Source organism: Portunus trituberculatus, chromosome 12 (genome assembly GCF_017591435.1).
Source record: "Portunus trituberculatus isolate SZX2019 chromosome 12, ASM1759143v1, whole genome shotgun sequence".
In the NCBI taxonomy this organism is placed as follows: Eukaryota; Metazoa; Arthropoda; class Malacostraca; order Decapoda; family Portunidae; genus Portunus; species Portunus trituberculatus.
Window position 1 is genome coordinate 1,558,039 of NC_059266.1, and position 21,185 is coordinate 1,579,223.

The 21,185-nt window shown below is 44.0% G+C and overlaps 1 protein-coding gene across 3 annotated transcripts in view; it reads left to right on the forward strand.

Moving 5' to 3' along the window:
• Window positions 1-21,185, forward strand: part of LOC123502714 — a 42,588-nt gene that overhangs the window by 17,160 nt on the left and 4,243 nt on the right. The window contains exons 2-8 of one of the 3 annotated variants that reach the window (XM_045251936.1): window positions 11,191-11,229; window positions 16,469-16,726; window positions 16,927-17,853; window positions 18,626-18,880; window positions 19,183-19,437; window positions 19,929-20,168; window positions 20,390-20,547. In XM_045251936.1, coding sequence (XP_045107871.1) covers window positions 16,469-16,726; window positions 16,927-17,853; window positions 18,626-18,880; window positions 19,183-19,437; window positions 19,929-20,168; window positions 20,390-20,547 — 2,093 coding nt within the window. In that variant the 5' untranslated portion in view covers window positions 11,191-11,229. Of the gene's footprint in view, window positions 1-11,190; window positions 11,230-13,129; window positions 13,340-16,468; window positions 16,727-16,926; window positions 17,854-18,625; window positions 18,881-19,182; window positions 19,438-19,928; window positions 20,169-20,389; window positions 20,548-21,185 lie in introns of those variants that run through there. The other 2 variants (XM_045251938.1, XM_045251937.1) reach the window with 2 other exon arrangements.

A 21,185-nucleotide genomic window follows, 5' to 3' on the forward strand; every position in this document is an offset into this window, starting at 1 on the left:
GGAGGAGGAGGAGGAGGAATAAAAAGAATAGGTGTGGAGAGGAAGAGAAGGAGGAGGTGGAATGCACAAAGCAGGTGAAGGACACACACACACACACACACACACACACACACACACACACACACACACACACACACACACACACACACACACACACACACACACACACACAGAGAGAGAGAGAGAGAGAGAGAGAGAGAGAGAGAGAGAGAGAGAGAGAGTATTGGATTACGTTAAGAGGTAAGGGAAGGTAAGGAATTTAGAGAGAGAGAGAGAGAGAGAGAGAGAGAGAGAGAGAGAGAGAGAGAGAGAGAGAGAGAGAGAGAGAGAGAGAGAGAGAGAAGGAAATAAACACTTCAGTATACTTCATTACCAGGAATTCAAAGTGTTCGTGTGTGTGTGTGTGTGTGTGTGTGTGTGTGTGTGTGTGTGTGTGTGTGTGTTTCTCCCCGCAGGATGAATGGTATTGTAAGGGAAAGAAGAAGGGAGAGGAGGGAAGGGGAGTGAAGAGGAAAGAGGGAGAGGAAGAGGGATGGGGGAGGAAAGGGAAGTGGTCAACCTGCGGACCACAAACTAAAAAAATGTGCGCTTGGTGGCCTTGTAATGCATATGTTGTTGTTGTTGTTGTTGTTCTGCATATTTTCTTCTTCTTCTTCTTCTTCTTCTTCTTCGTTGTCGTCATCATCTTCACTTGTGTTTCCTTTCTTTTGTCTTTGCTAATTTTATAGTAGTATTTTAGTAGTAGTAGTAGTAGTAGTATAATTGTAGTAATAGTGGTAGTGGTAGTAGTATCATTGTTATAGAGTAAGTGTCCTCTTCCTCCTCCTCCTCCTCCTCCTCCTCCTGCTCGTGCTCCTGCTCCTCCATTACTATTCTCATCACTCTAACGAGAGACAAAGACTCAAGTGGAGGAGGAGAAGGAGGAGGAGGAGGAGGAGGAAGGATTGCGTAGTGGTTAGTAGGATAAGATTTAAAGAGGAAGAAAGGTAGGGGAGATAAAGCAAGAGGAGGAGGAGGAAGAATGTGAAGTAGAAAAAAATGGACGAAATGAAGGCAGGAAAATTACTAGGAAAAGAGAGAGAGAGAGAGAGAGAGAGAGAGAGAGAGAGAGATGAATAACGGAAGATGAACAAGAATAATGAAAGTGGAAATAGATACGAGAAAGTTAAAGAGGAAAGGAAGAAAGGGAAGACAAACGATAGAGAGAACAGTAGTAGTAGTAGTAGTAGTAGTAGTAGTAGTAGTAGTAGTAGTGGATGTGGTGAGAATGCGACATGAAGAAAGAGAAAGAAGAAGCAAGAAGAATGACAATAAGAATAGGAGGAGGGAGGAGGAGAAAGAAGAAGAAGAAGAAGAAGCAAGCAAGAGGAATAATAATGATAGAAGGAAGAAGAAGGAAAAGAGTTGATAGTGAGAAGGAAAACCGACAGAAGAAAGAACTTATGGAAGAACAAAACTGAAGGAAGAAATTAAAGGAAATATTACGAAGTGACAGTGGAGGGAGGCAACAAAAGGAAGAAGATCAGGAAGACGAGTTATAACATTTGTATTACTGGTGGTGGTGGTGGTGGTGGTGGAGGAAGTAGGGCGTGACAGAGGACGCCGCCTTCCCACCCTCAAGAGGCGGCTTCCTCCCACGCCTATACACACACACACACACACACACACACAGAGAGAGAGAGAGAGAGAGAGAGAGAGAGAGAGAGAGAGAGAGAGAGAGACCCCAAAACGGAAGCCCAACCCAAGACAAAGACCAATGCTAATGAGAGAGAGAGAGAGAGAGAGAGAGAGAGAGAGAGAGAGAATATTAATAGGTCACTAGTAAAAAAAAAAGCTCAAGGCTGATAGTAATAATGATACTAATGATAATGATGTTTTTGTTGTTGCTGTTGTTACTGTCATCACCAGCTCTCATCGCCGCCATCACCATTCACCACAAATCCCTGCATGTTGTGTCGTCACCATGGAGTCATCACTCATTTCAGGCCAGCGTTACGTCATCACCCGTCATCACAGTGTTTGCATCACAGTTTTCTGCAACACTAACTGCCACATTTCACTAGTCTTTGCAACACTACAAAAATATATAACCACTGCAATTTTCTTTTTTTTCATGCAATTCCTAACATTACAACTATTTTGCCGCCCAGAATTACTTAATGCAAGCAAATTCTGTGTTTTCTTTATTTCTTTTCCTATCTGGACGTGTTTTTCTTTATCTAGACTCTTTGTAACGGATTGCTGGAAGTTGTCTGGATTTTAAGGGAGTTTTTTCATGGTTCCAGTGGTAGTTTAACAATGGTTCTAGATTCTTAACCCCTTCAGTACCTTGACGTGTTTTCATACTCATTCTGCTTCCTATTTGGTGGTTTTATACAGCTTCAGAAACTTATGTGGGGATTGAAATAGTGAAGACTGTGGCCATTAATCTTCTGACCTCCATAGACCCTTCCTAATGTAAATAAAATGGTCTAATCGTACACAAATATAAAGGTAAAATTGTGTCACAGTATTGAAGGGGCTACGAAACTATTTGATGTTATATTACGGGTTTTTAAGTTTTTTTTATTGATAGTTTAGAAAGCAAAGTTCTTAGGTATCTGAAGAACAGTTTTATGATTTTAGTGATCGTTTGGGAAGGATATGTCGTTGATAGACTTTCGTGAACGTTATTTGTGTCTATCAGTTGTTTTCGTGATTCCAGTGGTAGATCAACAGACATTCACGATTTCAGTATATTCCAGCAGATGTCACTGAAAAAAATGTGAAAGTTGTGTGTGTGTGTGTCTGTGTTTTTTTTTTTTTTTCCCTCTTCTTTTTCTTTTAAGTGTTTTTGTGATTCCGGTGAAAGATCAAATATTCTACGAATAGATTCCAACAGATGTTACTGAAAAAATCATGACTGTTTTTATGCTTCTGATAACTGTTTAGCTGAGATTATACACTTAACAGAGCTTCAGTGAAAGTTAATGGGGATTTCAAAGAGGCTTTCAGGATTTTTACGAAGATAAATTCTACACTTGTAATACCTTCAGTGCGATGCATTTTCAAATTCATTCTGCTTACTATTTGATGATTTTTATACAGCTTCAAATATTTATGTTAGGATTCAAAAAGTGTAGACTCTGGCCATTAATCTTCTGACTTCCATAGACCCTTAATAATATAAATAAAATCGTCAAATTACACCCAAAACTCATGGTGAAAAATGCATTCCAGTATTGAAGGAGTTAAGAGTGACAATTAGCAAGGTTTTCAAGAGTGCTTTCCTGATAGTGGCGATGGTTTGACAGGACTTGTTATTGATCAGTCAACCATACATGAGCTCCTGGCTAACAATCAACTCTGCTGGCTTTGAGAATGGTGCTGATGAGATAATTGACATGACCGCTTCAAAATACGTACCTTGGTCTTCTCATTTTGTCACCACCACCACCACCACCACCACTACTACTCTTGTACCGTTGAAAGGATCGTTATGCGCGGCGGCAACCTTGTCTAGCAGAGAGAGAGAGAGAGAGAGAGAGAGAGAGAGAGAGAGAGAGAGAGAGAGAGAGAGAGAGATACCGTATACCCTCAAGCAAGGTTTTGTAAAATGCCTCGGGTGTTATTGCTTATTCCTCCTCCTCCTCCTCCTCCTCCTCCTCCTCCTTATCTTCGAAACTTCTCATTATTCTTACGAAACGAGATAGCGATTGAAGAGAGAGAGAGAGAGAGAGAGTGTTTGTGAATTCCTAAGGATAATAATTCATGTAATGGTGATGATGAAGATGACACACACACACACACACACACACACACACACACACACACACACACACACAGAGAGAGAACACAGACATCAAGAGATCGTTCACACCTACACATACGCATACAAATAGACAACCATACATACCTACACGTCCACTCATACATACACACATAGATACGCACACATATATAGATACATACACACACGTACACACACATTACTTTAAAATTACACACACACACACACACACACATCACCGTTAACGACCACAGCCATTTTTGCACACACGCACACACATACAGTTTTTTGTCATAAGATATAGCGTAAGTACTGTTATTGTAGTAGTAGTAGTAGTAGTAGTAGTGGTAGTGATAGTAATATTAGTAGTAGTAGTAGTAGTAGTAGTAGTGGTAGTAGTAGTAGTTGTTGTTATATCAGTGTTAGTATCATTTTGGTACTACTACTACTACTACTACTACTTTTAATATCACTATTCTTGTTACTACCAATTATGTACCATTGATAATGATAGATGTTTCATTTCATCGTAGTAATAACAAGTAGTAGTAGTAGTAGTAGTAGTAGTAGTAGTAGTGGCAAAGGTGAGAACCATTATAACGGTAGGTTACGGCAAGATCACGAGAGAGAGAGAGAGAGAGAGAGAGAGAGCCATGTCCTAAGTTACTAGATATACTCACTTTCTATTCATTTTCACTGCCCAGACTCTCTCTCTCTCTCTCTCTCTCTCTCTCTCTCTCTCTCTCTCTAGGTGCAAAGGCCAAATATGGTGTGTGTGTGTGTGTGTGTGTGTGTGTTCTGCCTCCGTAATTTTGTCTTATAAGTAAACAAGTTGATAGGTAAATAAGTAATTGTAGTATGGTAATGCTAATATGTAAGGGAGGAGGAGGAGGTGGTGGAGGAGGAGAAAGATTGAATTCAGAAAAAAAAAAAAAAGAATAGAGGGAACGGAAAGAGAAAGAGGTGGAGTAGGAGGAGCAGGAGGAAGAAGAGGAGAAGAAGGCACAAAATGGAGGAAGGAGATGATTGGGAGGAGCATCTGAAAGTTAATGTAGTGTGACGGTGACACGGCCACCACTACTACTACTACTACTACTACTACTACTACTACTACTACTACTACTACTACTACGACTACAACTACGACTATTATTACCACCACCACCACCACCACCAACCTCACAGCAATAAAGTGAAGGAGGAAAAGGTGGAGGAGGAGGAGGAGGAGGAGATTGAGGCCCTGGTGACCCACAAGACGAGGAGGTGAGTGGAGAAGGAGGTGGAGGAAGGGAGGAGGAGGAGGAGGAGGAGGAGGAGGAGGAGGAGGAGGAGGAGGAGGAGGAGGAGATGGAGATGACCGCGCCCTCCAACGGTATCTCCGCCCAGGTCACCATCCTAACTTGACCCTTGGCACGTCACTAGGACACCTGCGCCCGGAGGAGGAGGAGGAGGAGATGATTGTGATGGGAGGAAAATGAAGAGAATTTGACAAAGAACGTGTATAATATAAAATACAAAACATAAAGGACGAATAAGAGAAAAAAATAAAAAATCTAGAACATGAAGAGGAAGAGGAAGAGGAAGAGGAAGAAGAGACAGGCAGTGAAGAAAAAGAAGAAAACTAGGAATTGAAGAAAAGGAAGATGAAAAGATGGTGGTGATTGTGGTGGTGGTGGTGGTGGTGGTGGTGACATGTTTTGAAGAAGTTTTGGGAAAGAAATATAGAAAACTAGGATACGAAAGAAAGGAAATAAGAAAGAGAGAAGAAAAAGGAAAACTAGGATATTAAAGAAGGGAAAAAGGAACAAGAAAGGAAAAGGAGAAAGAAATAAGAAAAAGAACAAGAAAGAGTTTGAATGAAAAGAAGGCGAGACAGAAAAAAATAAATAAAACAGTGAAGAAGCAGATGAGAATAAATTAACTTAGAACTAGTAATAAATAAAAAAAAAGAGGATGAAAATAGAAAACAAATAAATGAAAGGATAAGACCAATAATAGAACTAAAATTATGAAAAGAGAATGACTTAGTGCATTAGAGAAGAGAAGAATTAGAAAGGAGAATAAAATAAATAGAGGAGATTGATTACAACCAGAATTAGTAAAGTAGGAGGAGGAAGAGGAAGAACAGAAGAATAAAAGGAAGAAGAGGGAATAAACAATAACGAATAATACTATAATGTACTTCAGTAAGGAGGAAGAGGAGGAGGAGGAGGAGGAGGAGGAGGACAGACACACCCTTCATTGTTCTCCTTTCCACACCTGTTAAAGTGAGAGAGAGAGAGAGAGAGAGAGAGAGAGAGAGACAGACAGACAGACAGACAGACAGAGAGAGAGACGAATGTGGGAGAGTTTCTTTGTTAGAGAGAGAGAGAGAGAGAGAGAGAGAGAGAGAGAGAGAGAGGGTGGAGGGAGCAAAGGAGAGGTGAGAGAGCAAAGTCCGGCAATGGGCAAGGACGCTCTCTCTCTCTCTCTCTCTCTCTCTCTCTCTCTCTCTCTCTCTCTCTCTCTCTCAGTTCCTTCCCACCCCAGAGAGAGAGAGAGAGAGAGAGAGAGAGAGCCCTCAGGTGAGATGGTTGGTCATAATGTTTTTTGGCTCTCTTCCAAGGCCTCCTCCTCCTCCTCCTCCTCCTCCTCCTCCTCCTCCTCCTCCTCCTCCTCCTCCTCCTCCTCCTCCTCCTCCTCCTCCTCCTCCTATTACAACAACAACAACAACAACAACTACTACTACTACTACTACTACTACTACTACTACTACTACTACTACTACTACTACTACTACTACTACTATTTATCTTATATGATAATAATAATAATGATAATGATAATAATAATAATAGTAATAATAACAATGATAATAAAGAATATTTTAATAATGATAACAAACAATAGTACTTGACACATATAATATTTATCGTTGTTGTTGTTGTTGTTGTTGTCGCTAATGTGTGTACTGTTTGTTGTTCCTGGGGTGGTGTTTGTGGTGGTGGTGGTGTTTTAATTATCATTGTTGTTATTACTAGCCTTGTCCCAGTAGCAGCCATCTCTCTCTCTCTCTCTCTCTCTCTCTCTCTCTCTCTCTCTCTCTCTCTCTCTCTCTCTCTCTCTCTCTCTCTCTCTCTCTCTCTCTCTCAAATCTGACAGTTTCTAACCTTTCATAGCAGATTCTTCCCTCCTCTTCTCCCTCTCCTCCTCCCCAAGGCCTCTCAACGGACGCACATACCTAAGTGGATGTTCCTCTTCTCCTCCTCTTCCTCCTCCTCCTCCTCCTCCTCCTCCTCCACTTTGCTTTTTCCTTATTTTATTTCCTTCCTTCCGGACATACTCATATTCTCTCTCTCTCTCTCTCTCTCTCTCTCTCTCTCTCTCTCTCTCTCTCTCTCTCTCTCTCTCTCTCTCTCTCTCTCTCTCTCTCTCTCTCTCTCTCTCTCTCTCTCTCTCTCTCTCTCGGGTTTCAGGGTGATACACAGGCAGCTTTTACATCCACTAAGTAAAAGTTGAAGATTTATACCTGCCCATTTTTTACTTTTTATTTATTTGTCCTATGCACCTGCGATTACTACTACTACTACTACTACTACTACTACTACTACTACTACTACTACTACTACTTATCTATTCTAACCCAAACTAACCGTATCTTACCTTGTCTTACCTTACCTAATCAAACTAAACTAAACTTACTACTACTACTACTACTACTAAACCAAACCTAACCTTACCTTAACCTAAGCTACTACTCCTGCTACTACTGCTACTACTGCTGCTGCTGCTATCCTCGTGATCATATTTCCTCATTTCACCGTAAAATTGAAGAAATAATGAAATACTAGAAAGCCAGAATAGGAAAGAGAAAATAACAAGCCGCCACCACCATCACCACCACACTCGTACATTATTTCACCACAACCTTGCCTCTACTACCTCCTCCTCCTCCTCCTCCTCCTCCTCCTCCTCCTCCTCCTCCTCCTCCTCCTCCTTCTTCTTCGCCTTTTCACCCTCACCACCACAACCTTGCCTCACAACAGTCACCTCTACCACATTATTTTCACCACAACCTTGTATTTTTCCTCTCCTGTTCATTATTCATCATTACCATCACCACTCACCACCACCATCACCATCATCACCACTACCAACAACAACAACACTATTACCATCACTACCTCTGTTTCATTAGCATTTCACCACCATCACCATCATCACCTTCTCTACTTCATCACCATCACTATCACCACCAGTCATCATCATTTTGTCATTCTGTTTACTTTTTTTTTCTCTCATTTTCATTCTCCTCCTTATTTGTTTCTTGTACGTTTTGATTTTGATTTCGTTTTCTTTTCTTATTTTTTTTCTTTTAATTGTGTTCACCTTATATTTATTGTTCTATATTTCTCATCCTTTTTATTTATTTTATTTTTCCTTGACCTTCCTTCATTTTTCCTCCTTTTCCCTCTCGCTCTCTCTTTCCCTCCTTCCCTCCCTCCGGCTTTTTCCCTTCTTACCTCCGACTTTTTCCTCCTCCAGTGACCTTGCCTTCCTTACCATCCTCCTCCTCCTTTCGCTCTCAATTCCTCCTCCTCCTCCTCCTCCTGTGTGTGTGTGTGTGTGTGTGTGTGTGTGGTCATTTGGGTTGTATAATTAAAGAAATAGGAGATGACAGAGAGAGAGAGAGAGACTACTACTACTACTACTACTACTAATAATAATAATAATAATAATAATAATAGTAGTAGTAGTAGTAGTAGTACCACTATCACCACCATCATTAGGATTGTATTTTAATTATTCTTAACGTACTACTACTACTACTACTTATACTACTACTACTACTACTACTACTACTACTACTGCTACTACTGTTAGGAATGTTAATGTCAGCATATATTATCATACTGAAGGAGAGAGTGAGAGGAACCTTCTACAGGACAGTAAATAACGTTCCTGAGAGAGAGAGAGAGAGAGAGAGAGAGAGAGAGGTGGAGGTAAGTAACGAAAGAAAGGAATAAATGGAATATAAGAAAAAAATAAAGGACGAGGAGGAGAAGGAGGAGGAAGAAGAGGAGGAGGAGGAGGAGGAGATTAAGTAGATTATCTCTCGTCCATCTTCTTTCTTTATTCTTTTTCTTCTCGTCTTTACTCCTCTAACTTTTCCTCTCCTCTTCTCTCCTCTCTCCTTTCTTTCTCTCCCAGTATTCCTCTTACACCTGTTTCTTCCTCCTCCCTTCTCCCTTCTTCCCTCTCTCAACTTGTCCTTCCCTCTTCCACCTGTTCTTTTATCTCCTTTCTCCCTCCCTCCTCCCTCTCTTCCTTCCTTCCTCCTCCCTCCTCCCTCCCTTCCTCCCTCCCTTCCTCACCTGTCCCCGCGTGACAGGTGTTCAAGGAGAGGGAGAAGAATTAAATAGTTTTTTTCTCTCTCTCTTCTTTTTGTGTGTATTTGTTTTTGCATTCGTTTTTTTCGTTTTGTTTCTCTCTCTCTCTCTCTCTCTCTCTCTCTCTCTCTCTCTCTCTCTCTCTCTCTCTCTCTCTCTCTCTCTCTCTCTCTCTCTCTCTCTCTCTCTCTCTCTCTCCTCTCCTCACTCAGTTCTCCCTTTTTGCGCACACACACACACACACACACACACACACACACACACACACACACACACACACACACACACACACACACACACACACACACACCTGTATCCTCCACACCTTGACCCGGAAAAGTCCTCTACACAACCCTACTCTATTGTGCATTGTTTGGGTGGCAAGGCGTGGCGGGGCGCTACGTGAGAGAGAGAGAGAGAGAGAGAGAGAGAGAGAGAGAGAGAGAGAGAGAGAGAGAATGACAATATCTACAGTAACACTACTACTACTACTACTACTACTACTATATCTTATGTTGTAGTGCCATAATAGAAATGTCTTTCAATCTTCTTCTTGTTCTTGTTCTTCCTGTTGTTGTTGTTGTTGTTTTCTTTTTGTTTTTTGTTCTTGTTCTTCTCTTCTTCTTCTTCTTCTTCTTCTTCTTCTTCTTCTTCTTCTTCTTCTTCTTCTTCCAACCTCTAACAACAATAATAATTAAAAACTACTACTACTACCACCACCACCACCACCATCACCACACACTCCCGTGGGCGTGGGCGTGGTGTTAGTAGTGGAGTCTGGCCGCCCAAAAAGCGTGTGTGGTAGCGACGTCTTGGCGCCACCACCACCACCACCACCACTAAGACGCGCACCTGTTCTGTCCCTTCTCTCTCTCTCTCTCTCTCTCTCGTCGCATTATTTCACTACTACTACTACTACTACTACTACTACTACTACTACTACTACTACTACTACTACACAACCACTGACTAACATTACCACCACCACCACTGTTACTACGTATTACCATTATCAATACAACTACCACCACCATCATCTCTCTCATTTCCTCCACCACTCTCTCTCTCTCCCTTACTTCCACAACCACCACCACCACCACCACCACTCTCTCCTCCACTCTCTCTCTCTCTCTCCACCTCCACTCTCGCCACCACCACCACCACCACTGCCAACATTGGAGAGATGTGTTGGTGGAATAACCTAAAATGGAGGGGAGGAGGAGGAGGAGGAGGAGGAGGAGGAGGAGGAGGAGGAGGAGGAGGAAGCAAGTAAATAAGAACTGTAGGAATTGGTTAAGGAAAAAATATAGAGTGAAGAAGGAAGACGTGTGGTGGAAGGAGGAGGAGGAGGAGGAGGAAGAGGAAGAGGAAGAGGAAGAAGATTCTCGTTCACTCGTGTAATATTGAACGCATGCGGGACATATAATATACCTCCTCCTCCTCCTCCTCCTCCTCCTCCTCCTCCTCCTCCTCCTCCTCCTCCTCCTCCTCCTCCTCCTCCTCCTCCATCATTTATCTCTTTCATTTGCTTCCGTTCCATTCCACCAACTTCCCTCCAGCGTAGAGAGAGAGAGAGAGAGAGAGAGAGAGAGATTATGAATGGGTTATAATCATGAGTTTTTTCGCCTCTAGTATTTTGGCTTTCTCTCTCTCTCTCTCTCTCTCTCTCTCTCTCTCTCTCTCTCTCTCTCTCTCTCTCTCTCTCTCTCTCTCTCTCTCTCTCTCTTTCTTTCTTTCTCTCTCTCTCTCTCTCTCTCTCTCTCTCTCTCTCTCTCTCTCTCTCTCTCTCTCTCTCTCTCTCTCTCTCTCTCTCTCTTTGTGTGTGTGTGTGTGTGTTCGTCTGAATCGTTTTAGTGTGATATGCTATAAGGTTAAGGTATACACACACACACACACACACACACACACACACACACGGTCACTTGCATGTCAGGTGTTTTCACTAACTTGGTGCCGCTTTCTCTCTCTCTCTCTCTCTCTCTCTCTCTCTCTCTCTCTCTCTCTCTCTCTCTCTCTCTCATGCTAAATTAATGTGTTTCCTCTTTATTCCAGAATCTTGATGGACTTCACGTGTAGGAGACGCCGCCAGAGGTGTGTGTGTGTGTGTGTGTGTGTGTGTGTGTGTGTGTGTGTTTTCGCACGTGCCTATAATTCATCACACAGGCATCATTATTCACAAACCATCAATAGAAACCTCATAACAGTCGTGTGTGTGTGTGTGTGTGTGTGTGTGTGTGTGTGTGTGTGTGTGTGTGTGTGTGTGTGTGTTCCTCTCCTCTCCCCACTCCCCCCAGTGCACTTTCTCCCAGGCCCGCGGTGTCTCCCAGGCCGGGGTGAGGTAAGGAGGCTGTGCTCCACCCTGGGGGAATAGACTGGAGTCGGGGCCGCGGGCAGAGGTCGAGACACGGGGAGCTGAGTGGAGTTGGACTGGGCTGAGCTGGGCTGGGCTGTTCTCGGAGGGCCTGGAATGAGACAGGGACCACTACAGACACTACTTATAACTCTATGCTCTATAACACACCACTACCTCGCTACAACCTCCATCACTACCTCCCACCCCGCTACACTCTTCCTCACTACCTCCTGCCCGTCTTCACCCTACCCCAGTACACCCTGCCACACTACACTTCTCTATAACCTGTTTGGGTGAGTTGCCAGGAAATGCCATGGTGGTGTGGTCTGCTCTGGGCGGGGCGAGACAGAGTATGGGACCTTGCTTTACTCATCTTCGTGCTCTGCCATTCCCGGGGTTTTGGCTAGGCTAGGTTAGGTGAGGTTTAGGGTGTGTTAGGTTAGGTTGGGTTTAGAGTGTGTTTGGTTCAGGTTAGGTTAGGTTTGGGTTAGGTTTTAGGACTTTTTTTGACGTTGGTTAGGTTCGAAATGGATTTGGATTAAGTTAGATTAGATTTGGTTACGTTTTGGATCATTTTTGGTTAAGGTTTGCAGAGAGAGAGAGAGCCATAGCTATATCTCGTGACGTTCAAGAGTGTATGGTGACTGGGAATGTAATTTGGTGAAGAAAATGTAAAGAACTAAAAAAAAGAAGTAGAATTTAATAGAGAAAAGGTGAGTCATTGGAAGGAAGAAATTTAATGGAGAGTAAGAAAGTTAAAGATAAAGAAAATGTGACGAAGTAAAGTAAAAGTGAGAAAAGTAAGCGATATTTGATCAAAGAAAGAACAAGAAAATTGATGAAATTAGAGGTATTTGATGGAGAAGTGTAAAAGAAAAGCAATTAAAGTAAGGAAAATATAATGAATTGTAATACTTCAAGGTTTAGTTTGTCAGAATATGTTCACAATTACAGAAAGTGGCAGTTCTTTTTTACACAATAAATAATGAATGAATAGAGAATCAGAAGTAAAACCATTTCAAAATAAGACTATAAATGTGTAAGATTAATAGTAAGACAACTGACAACTACAAGGAGACTCAGCGAGGGTTCAAGATACAATAAACGATGAGTGAATACAGAATCAGAAATAAAGGCATTTCAAAACAAGACTAAATGTGTAAGATTAATAGTAAAACAGCTGACAACTACAAGGAGACTGTGAGTGAGGCTTCAAGGCGCAGTAAGACTCACTGATCTATAAGAGAATTATTTTCAAGGCCCACAAAAACTACTACTTTGATGTGTGTGTGTGTGTGTGTGTGTGTGTCTGCCTCCAGCTGTGAACCTCCCCGCCTGATTCGACTCGTATCCGAAACACATTCCCGTCAGCATATGTAAGCGAGAGGGAGGTGGAGGGATTGGCAGGGTTGTTTCGGATACGAGTCGAAGCAGACGGTTCATGACAGGCGATCCACACACTGGCAACGCTGAATGATGAACGTGAAAGTGGAGACGACTGCACAAGGGTGAAGAATTAACCTATACTCCTTTTAACAATCTATCGGAGAGCGCACTGGAGTTACCAAGGATATCGTGATTCTAGTGACCATACGGCAGTCAGTCGGTAGAAGAGAGAAGGTTCCAGCCAAGTGTTGAGGACTGGACCTACTGGCTCACCTGGTGTCGCTATCAATGGGGTCATTACCTGGGAACAAGGCACCGCTCTCACCTTCTCACATGAACCCTTGTGAGCGGTGGGGCGGTGCCAGTTTCTTCACGCGGCCACAGCTCGGCGCGGGGCATTGCTCTTTGTCTCAGTGGTGTTGTGTTGCATCTGTCTGTATCCTACGTTCCGAGATAGATTAGGTGCCGTATTTTAACTGTTTGTTTATCTCTTGCTCTTTGCTCTGTAGTGTTGCTTTTTTATGTTTGTTTTTATATCGTACTGCATTAGATTATGTGACGTTGACGTATTTCAGCTGTTTGTCTCATTGCGTTCCGTATTTCAGCTGTTTGTCTCTTCCCTGCGTTGTATTTCAGGTAGAGGGGAGAGACTGTGGGTAGGAAGATATTGTACAAGAAAACAATTGGAAAGACCAACTACAGGAGAGACAGGAAAGGGAAAGGATTAATTAATTGATCGACTGATTCAGAGTTGAGAACATGATGAAAATACTGTTACTCCTTTTGTCCCTATCTTGAAATTTTGTATTCTTTTACATGGACTATTTTCAAAGGTCTTAAATATAATTGGTCGAGTTCTCGTGAAGGTTTCCAACTGATGATGCAATTTTTATTAAACCATCACTAGAATGATGGAAACATTTAACTTCAAAAACCATAACGGCTGTCATTGGTGATTTAAAATGTAGAATATTTATTGAACCATCTTGAGAATCACGGAAACATCTCGGAAAACCCCAATAGTTACTAGTATTACAATAAGCTAAAAGTGTGTGTTATCAAACATCAGAATCTTGAAAAAACTTGATGCCAACCACTAGAGCCTGTTGAAAGCCTAGAATACTACTTACACTACCTGCAGCGTCATGTACATACTATTGAAACCCCAATAGAAGCCACCACAGCCAGTTAAAAGTGTTGAATTATCAGCAGACACCCTTGAAGACCTCTATAACTCCCACTAAAGCTTGCTAAATATATAGAATACTTATTAAACTATCATTAGAATCACGAAATCTTCCTTTTAACCCTAACAGTTAACACTACGACCTGTCAAAAGTGAAGAATAATTTTAAAGCATCATTACAATCATGAAAAAGAAAAAACACCTTTGAAGACTGATAACTTCCACTGGAGCCTTTATAAGTATGTAGGGATGAACCGCAAAAAAAAGAATACAGTCTTGATACGTTCCTACCCTCAAGGTCTTCGCGAGGTGAGACTGGCAGCGACCTCGAGTGACAGGCTTGGCGGTGGAGGCAGATAATATGCATAGATAAGAACAAAATAAGCCTTGAACCAATGTATTTTGGGGTTCGTGTAGGCCTGCTTGGGCCGACATACTGATTGACAGATTAAATGACTGATTCACCGGCTGACTGACTGACTGGTTGGCAAGTTGTCCAATTGTTTGGATAAATTATTGACTTACTGCCTGACTGCTGAAAGGAAGATATGACTGAGTGATGGCTGAGTGGAGAAGTAACTGATTGGCTGGCTGGCTGACTGATTCAGCAATTAACCCACTGACCAATTGATTGACTGACTGCCTACCTAACTACTCATTTAACTGACTGACTAACTGACAGACTTATCAATTGACTGACTGACTGACTGATTAACTTGATGGAAAAAGAAAAGAGGACAAAACTAATTTAATGAGTTTTCAACGAGGAAGCGAAGAAAGCATTCCTAAGTTCCTCCTCCCCCTTCTGTAGATGGGTCACAGAGAGAATTGTCATCCTCGGGGGGTGAAGGGGGAGAGAGAGGTCATTGTCCCGTCTGGAGGTCACGAGGGCAGTGGCTGTGGTGGTGGTGGTGGTGGTGGTAGCAGCAGCTGTGAGGGTGGTGGTGGTTGGAAGAATGGGGGGTAGGGGAAGTCAGCGACGCCCACACGCAAGGGAGTGATGTGTGTGTGTGTGTGTGTGTGTGTGTGTGTGTGTTTTTCCTATTTCTCTCTCTCTCTCTCTCTCTCTCTCTCTCTCTCTCTCTCTCTCTCTCTCTCTCTCTCTCTCTCCTCTCCTCTCTCTCTCTCTCTCTCTCTCCTCTCCTCTCCTCTCTCTCTCTCTCTCTCTCTCTCTCTCTCTCTCTCTCTCTCTCTCTCTCTCTCTCTCTCTCTCTCTCTCTCTCAACTACTACTACTACTACTACTACTACATCCACAAAAACACCAATACCACTACTGTTGTGTGTGTGTGTGTGTGTGTGTGTGTGTGTGTGTGTGTGTGTGTGTGTTAAAGGATTATTATCATATTATCATTACATTATCATTATATCATCGTGGCATTATAATGGGGTGATTAGTGTAATGGCGACAGCAGGTAAATGAATCAGCAGCTGCAGGTGGAATTAATTAACTGTTGGTGTTTGTATACATTGTATTGCAGACATTGTTAGTGTTGATTATAGCTTTGTTATTAATTGTCGTGACGCGTTTTGTTAATTGCTGTTAATTGGAAAAGAAAACTATTACTCTCTCTCTCTCTCTCTCTCTCTCTCTCTCTCTCTCTCTCTCTCTCTCTCTCTCTCTCTCTCTCTCTCTCTCTCTCTCTCTCTCTCTCTCTCTCTCTCGTCATGCTCCTCCTCCCTCCCTCCTTTATCCTTTTCCCCACCTTCCCTTCCCTTCTTGACCTCCATTCTTCTTTCCCCTCCATCTCTCTTCCTTATCTCCTTCCTTACCCCCTCACACCTACTCCTCTCCCACATTTCCCCAGCTGTCAAACCGCGCAGGAGAATGAGGGGACTGGGGAACGTGTGAAGGAAAGGGAGGAGGAAAGGGGAGTAGTAATTCACCTGCTGGGACTCTGGGGACAGTGAGTCACTACTGAGTCACACACACACACACACACACACACACACACACACACACACACACACACACACACACACACACACACACACACACACACACCTATAAAGCCGTTTACAACATTACTGTACCTTATTACAATGTGTGTGTGTGTGTGTGTGTGTGTGTGTGTGTGTGTGTGTGTGTGTGTGTGTGTCTGCGTGCTATATTCAAAGACTGGCATCACTGCAGGTTAGGGCAGGTCAGGTTACACTATTGCAGGCACTGACACACTGCAGGCGGAACGAGAGGCGACTGACTGAATCAAAATATGGGTAGTAGTAGTAGTAGTAGTAGTAGTAGTAGTAGTAGTAGTAGTAGTAGCAGTAGAAGTAGTAGGAGTAGTAGTAGTAGTAGTAGTAGTAGTAGTAGTAGTAGTAGTAGTAGTAGTAGTAGGTATTGTTGTTCTTGTTATGTGACGTGCGAGCAGTGTGTTTAATGTCGTGTGTGTTTGTGTGTCGCAGATGACGATGCCCGGGGAGGAGCCTGAACAGGAGGCAGTGTTGGCATCCTTGGAGGAGGCTGCCGCGATGGAGGAAACAGAGACCCTTGTAGGCCACAGCAGCCTGGACGAGGAAGAGGAGGAGGAGGAGGAGAAACGGGAGAATGAGCGGCATCGGCGGCGGAGGCAAGAGCAGCAGCAGCAGCAAGCAGCAGCGTCAGGGATGGAGCAGCTCACGTACAGCAGGATGACACACCTGCTGGCTGTCTACCAGAACAAGGTAAGGCTGCCATTGTGTCCACGGCTTGGCAGTGGCTCAGGCGGGAGGGGAGAGGGGGATGATGATGCTGTGGGAGGCGCTGTGTAGTGATTGGTGGTGGGTGTCCGTGTGAACATCATGCTGGGAGGCTGTACCCCGTGATACTGGTGGTGCATGAGGCCGTGGCTCCCCACTCCAGTGTGACCCTTGTCTTGTTGCAGGTGCAGGAGGGTCGCCGTGTGATCGCTAGTCTGAGGCGGCAGAAGGACTCACAGCTGCAGGCCGTGATCAGTCAGCTGCTGCTCCTGGAGGCGCGGTTGCGGCGGGAGCAGAAAGGCATCGTGGGTCAGCTGGCGCAGCGGGATCATGTCATCGCTGCGCAGCGCCAGGAGATCGACCGTCTGCGGCGCGACAACCGGCGCCTCATCAACAGACTCAAGAAGGTGAGCGAGGCGTGTGAGACGGAGTGCCGCGAGCCGCGCCTCAAGGTGAGCCGTGTAGAGGCAGAGGAAGGGGCCATGCCTGGACCCGCGGGGCACGCCGCCCCTGCCTCTTCCTCTCCTCCGGGACGCAGGTCGTCGCCCGGCGTGATCCGTGTTGCCACCAGCGTCTCGGAACTCATCAGCAGTGGCGGTGGCAAGGACCAGCGGTCCCCCGGCAAGTCACCACCTTGCGTGTACCAGGTGAGCGGGCGGGGCGGTAGCGGGGGTGGAGGGCAGCGACCTCCTCCCCCTGTGAACCCCAACGTGGCGTTGGTCCGGGCAACCACCGACCGAGTGTTCCACAAGCCACCCATCGCTGAGAAGCCCCGCACGGCGGCGGGGCGGCCGGGGCGAGGGCAGGCGCCGTCCCAGCGCGCCCAGCACATCGTCAGGAGCCACAACGGCAAGTGTACCATTGTGTCCACCATCAGCCGCCTGCTTGAGGAGGAGTCTGACGCCACCACCACCGGCAGCAGCGAGCCCTCCTCCCCCGAGGCCACCCTCAAGCCCCCCACGCCGAGGGTCATCCGCCTCGCCCGCCACTTTGAGGAGAGTCTGGCCCCCCACCAGCAGCCCGCCGCAACCCAAGCCGGTCCCACCGAGTCCCCGGACCCCGCGCGCCGCGACGACCGCTCCTCCAAGTCGTACATCATGGACGAGTACGAGGTGAGTGCCTGGTTGGTGGGACATGGAGTGTGGGGGGTTACCACCAGGATGCAAAATTTATAACAGTAGACCATTTTGTGTTGCGCTTTGCCTTCCCCACACTTCACGCGTGTCACTGACCCCTGACCGCACGTCTTGTGTCCGGCAAGGTCCTTGCCTGCCTGCCTGCCAGCCTGCCTGTGTGTGTGTGTGTGTGTGTGTGTGTGTAGATCATGGAAGAGGCATCTGCATCATAAGACAAGACTTACCACCCACGCTGATTGCGTCTGTCATCTGAGTGTGGAAAATATGATCATGACGTATCTACTACTACTACTATTACTACTACTACTACTACTACTACTACTACTACTACTACTACTACTACTACTACTATCATCATTATCATCAAGATTTCAAATACAAACTACCACTACTATTTACACCACCCACTTTTTCAACTATCACCTTTGCTACATTACATCATGCGCAGCACCAAACCACTTTGCAATAAGTTCTTTTTATATACATACATTTTTTTCAGATACATATATTGAAGTCTTAGATGCATAGAAGAAATTGATGTGTATGCTTTAATTGATGGTCTTCTGCATATACATATTTTTCATAATTGTTCGTGTGGTGCAGTCCAATCCAAATAAGTTTTTATATTTTTAATTGTACTAAAAAAAATAGTAAAAAATGGACGATTATGATTATTATTGATATTTCTATTATGTATTTTTATTGTTTTTATTATTATCATCATTATTATTATTCACTACTTGTGCAGGTGACAAGTGGGTACAACAGTGACGCGGTGAGTGACCACGAGTATGAGAACATCCAGGTGGTGAGCTGCAGGGAGCCTGAGGTGGGCAAGCTGCACCAGAACTCACACAGCTTATCAAGAGCGAAGGATGAAGGTGCACACGAGGCTGTGGATGGGGACAAGGCTGAGCGTGAGCAACAGCAGGAAGAGGACGAGGAGGAGGACAACTACGTAATTCTGAGAGCTGTGACTGAGAATCCAGACTCTGGCCACTGGGTGAGTTGTGCGGGTTATCTGTATACCTATTTTTTTTTTTTTTTTTTTTTTTTCTCTCTCTCTCTGAGAAAGATGTGCTGAAATGTTTCTACACTGCATATTGAATGTTTTTGAAAGGCTGTAGACTGCAGTTGAAGTTACATTGCTTTTGAAAGTTGTTTTCATAGTTCTTTATCATTAACAGGAGAAACACTTTTGAGAATATGGCTAATCATTCTTAAAGCCTTCAAAAACATCCATGATGAGAGAGCAGAGCATTTCAGAATCATGCTGGGAATAACATGCACTAATATTACCAACAGGTGGACATTCCTGATGACCAACACATCTACTCCAATGTTGAGTTTTCCTCTGGACTCTTGATTAAGGAGATAGAGGAAGAGGAGGAAGAAGCAGTGGCAAGAGAAAAGGAGGAGAGTCAGAGAAGCCCAGAGGAAGCCAGGAACACCCGCCGGAATCTTCGTAATCGCTGTGAAGGTGAAATGGGGCAAGGTGTCCTGGAAACCAACTTGGATGCCTCCCCGAGTGCCCCAGCATCTGACGGACACCATTCCTCAGTGAGTTGGGTGTGGTGGTGGTGGTGGTGATAGTGGTGTCTACATTTCTACATGGATCATTTTGTTTTGTTACTTATTTTCTTATTTGTGTTTTATCTTTTTAATGTTTTGTTTAGATTTGCAAGATTTTGTTTTATCAGGCATCCTATTTACATATTGCTGTATTATTTTTGTTTTTAATGTGTTCATCCATGTTAGAACTATTTAATTCCATTTAATGACTATTGTGAAGATGTATTTTTATTGTAGGTGCTATCTGTATCCATCTATCTTTCTACCTATACAGTTGTTGTGTCAGTTGCCTTGATCCGGTAAGAACTCCAAGGAACAAGACATAAGAAACTCTCACTGCCACTTGTACAAACTTCCACATTTACCACCACTACTCCTGACATCTCTGACTTAACATTTACTCTACTTTGCATTCAGCACCATAAGTTATCATTGTATCATTGTGTGAGCCATCAGTTGATCCTCCCTTCCATTCCCAGCACGTTGAGAACCTTCGAGCCGTCAAGAGTGTCAATGTGCCACGCTCCCGACACAACATCAACCTTATCATGGAGTCGGACGGAGACCACATGACCGAGAACTTTGAGGAGTTTACCCTGGACTCACTGGAGCTGGAGGAGGAGCAAGAGAGGGAGGAGGAGGCAGCAGACAGAGGGAGAGGGAAGGAGAATCTGCCTGTCCATGAGCTACGGAGGTGTGGGGATGGAGCTGAAACAAAGGTAAAGGGAGGGATTGCATTCTCATTCTCTCTCTCTCTCTCTCTCTCTCTCTCTCTCTCTCTCTCTCTCTCTCCATACACAAATCACCTCTGTTATGTTTAGGTCTTAAATGCTGTCAAGAAAAATAGTGTTGTTAAATGGGGAATTGTTTGCAGTAATGGGATTATGAACTGATGTACCAATGCACTGGCCCTATTAACATGTCCTCTCCGTTCCTTCAGGACGGCAGAAGCAAGGAGGTGCAGCGGGAGGCCGTTGAGAGTCTGGGTGTCGCCTCACCTAGTAACTATGGCAGTGGACAGTATGAGAAATTCCTGGAAGCGACAGGTCTCAGCCAGAAGTCCATCCTGACGCCCACACGCATGTTTTCAAACCACCGGTGAGATGATAATGATGTGATTTTTTTCTCTTCACAAGGAAACGTCCATGTTTTCAAGGGATTCCTCCTCCACTATCTAAGTGTTGAGATCACCTACACTAAAAGTCATTATCACTTCTTTCTTTTTTTTCAGGAGTGGTTTTTGAGTGCTTTTTCTGTGATATTTTGCATTCTTGGCGAATCTCCTTACACTTGAAAGAAATTAACTCTCAGGTATACAAGATGTCATACTTTACAGTCCACATTCAGACTCTTGAGACATATTTTGTTCTGATAGCTTTAGACTGTGCCATGTTCCTGTTGTTTGTATGTTTCTATATACAACCTCATCCTGACACCAGATATGTATTTATGCCAAGAAACACCAAGGGCTCAAACATACAAGTAAAATTAGGAAAAGAACCACAATATCTCTTCATAATACATCACCTCACCTCACACATCCAGAACTGAACTAAAACACTTACCTACTATCTTACACCTGACCCAGGATGAGGCCAAGGGACATCAAGCACACTAACAAAAAAGTAAAGTTAAGAAAAAGAACCAGCCACAATTCAGCATTGAAAACTTGCAGCATAAAATTACATATCCAGAAACACTTCAAAACATTTACTCTTCTGATGCTGGATTATGCT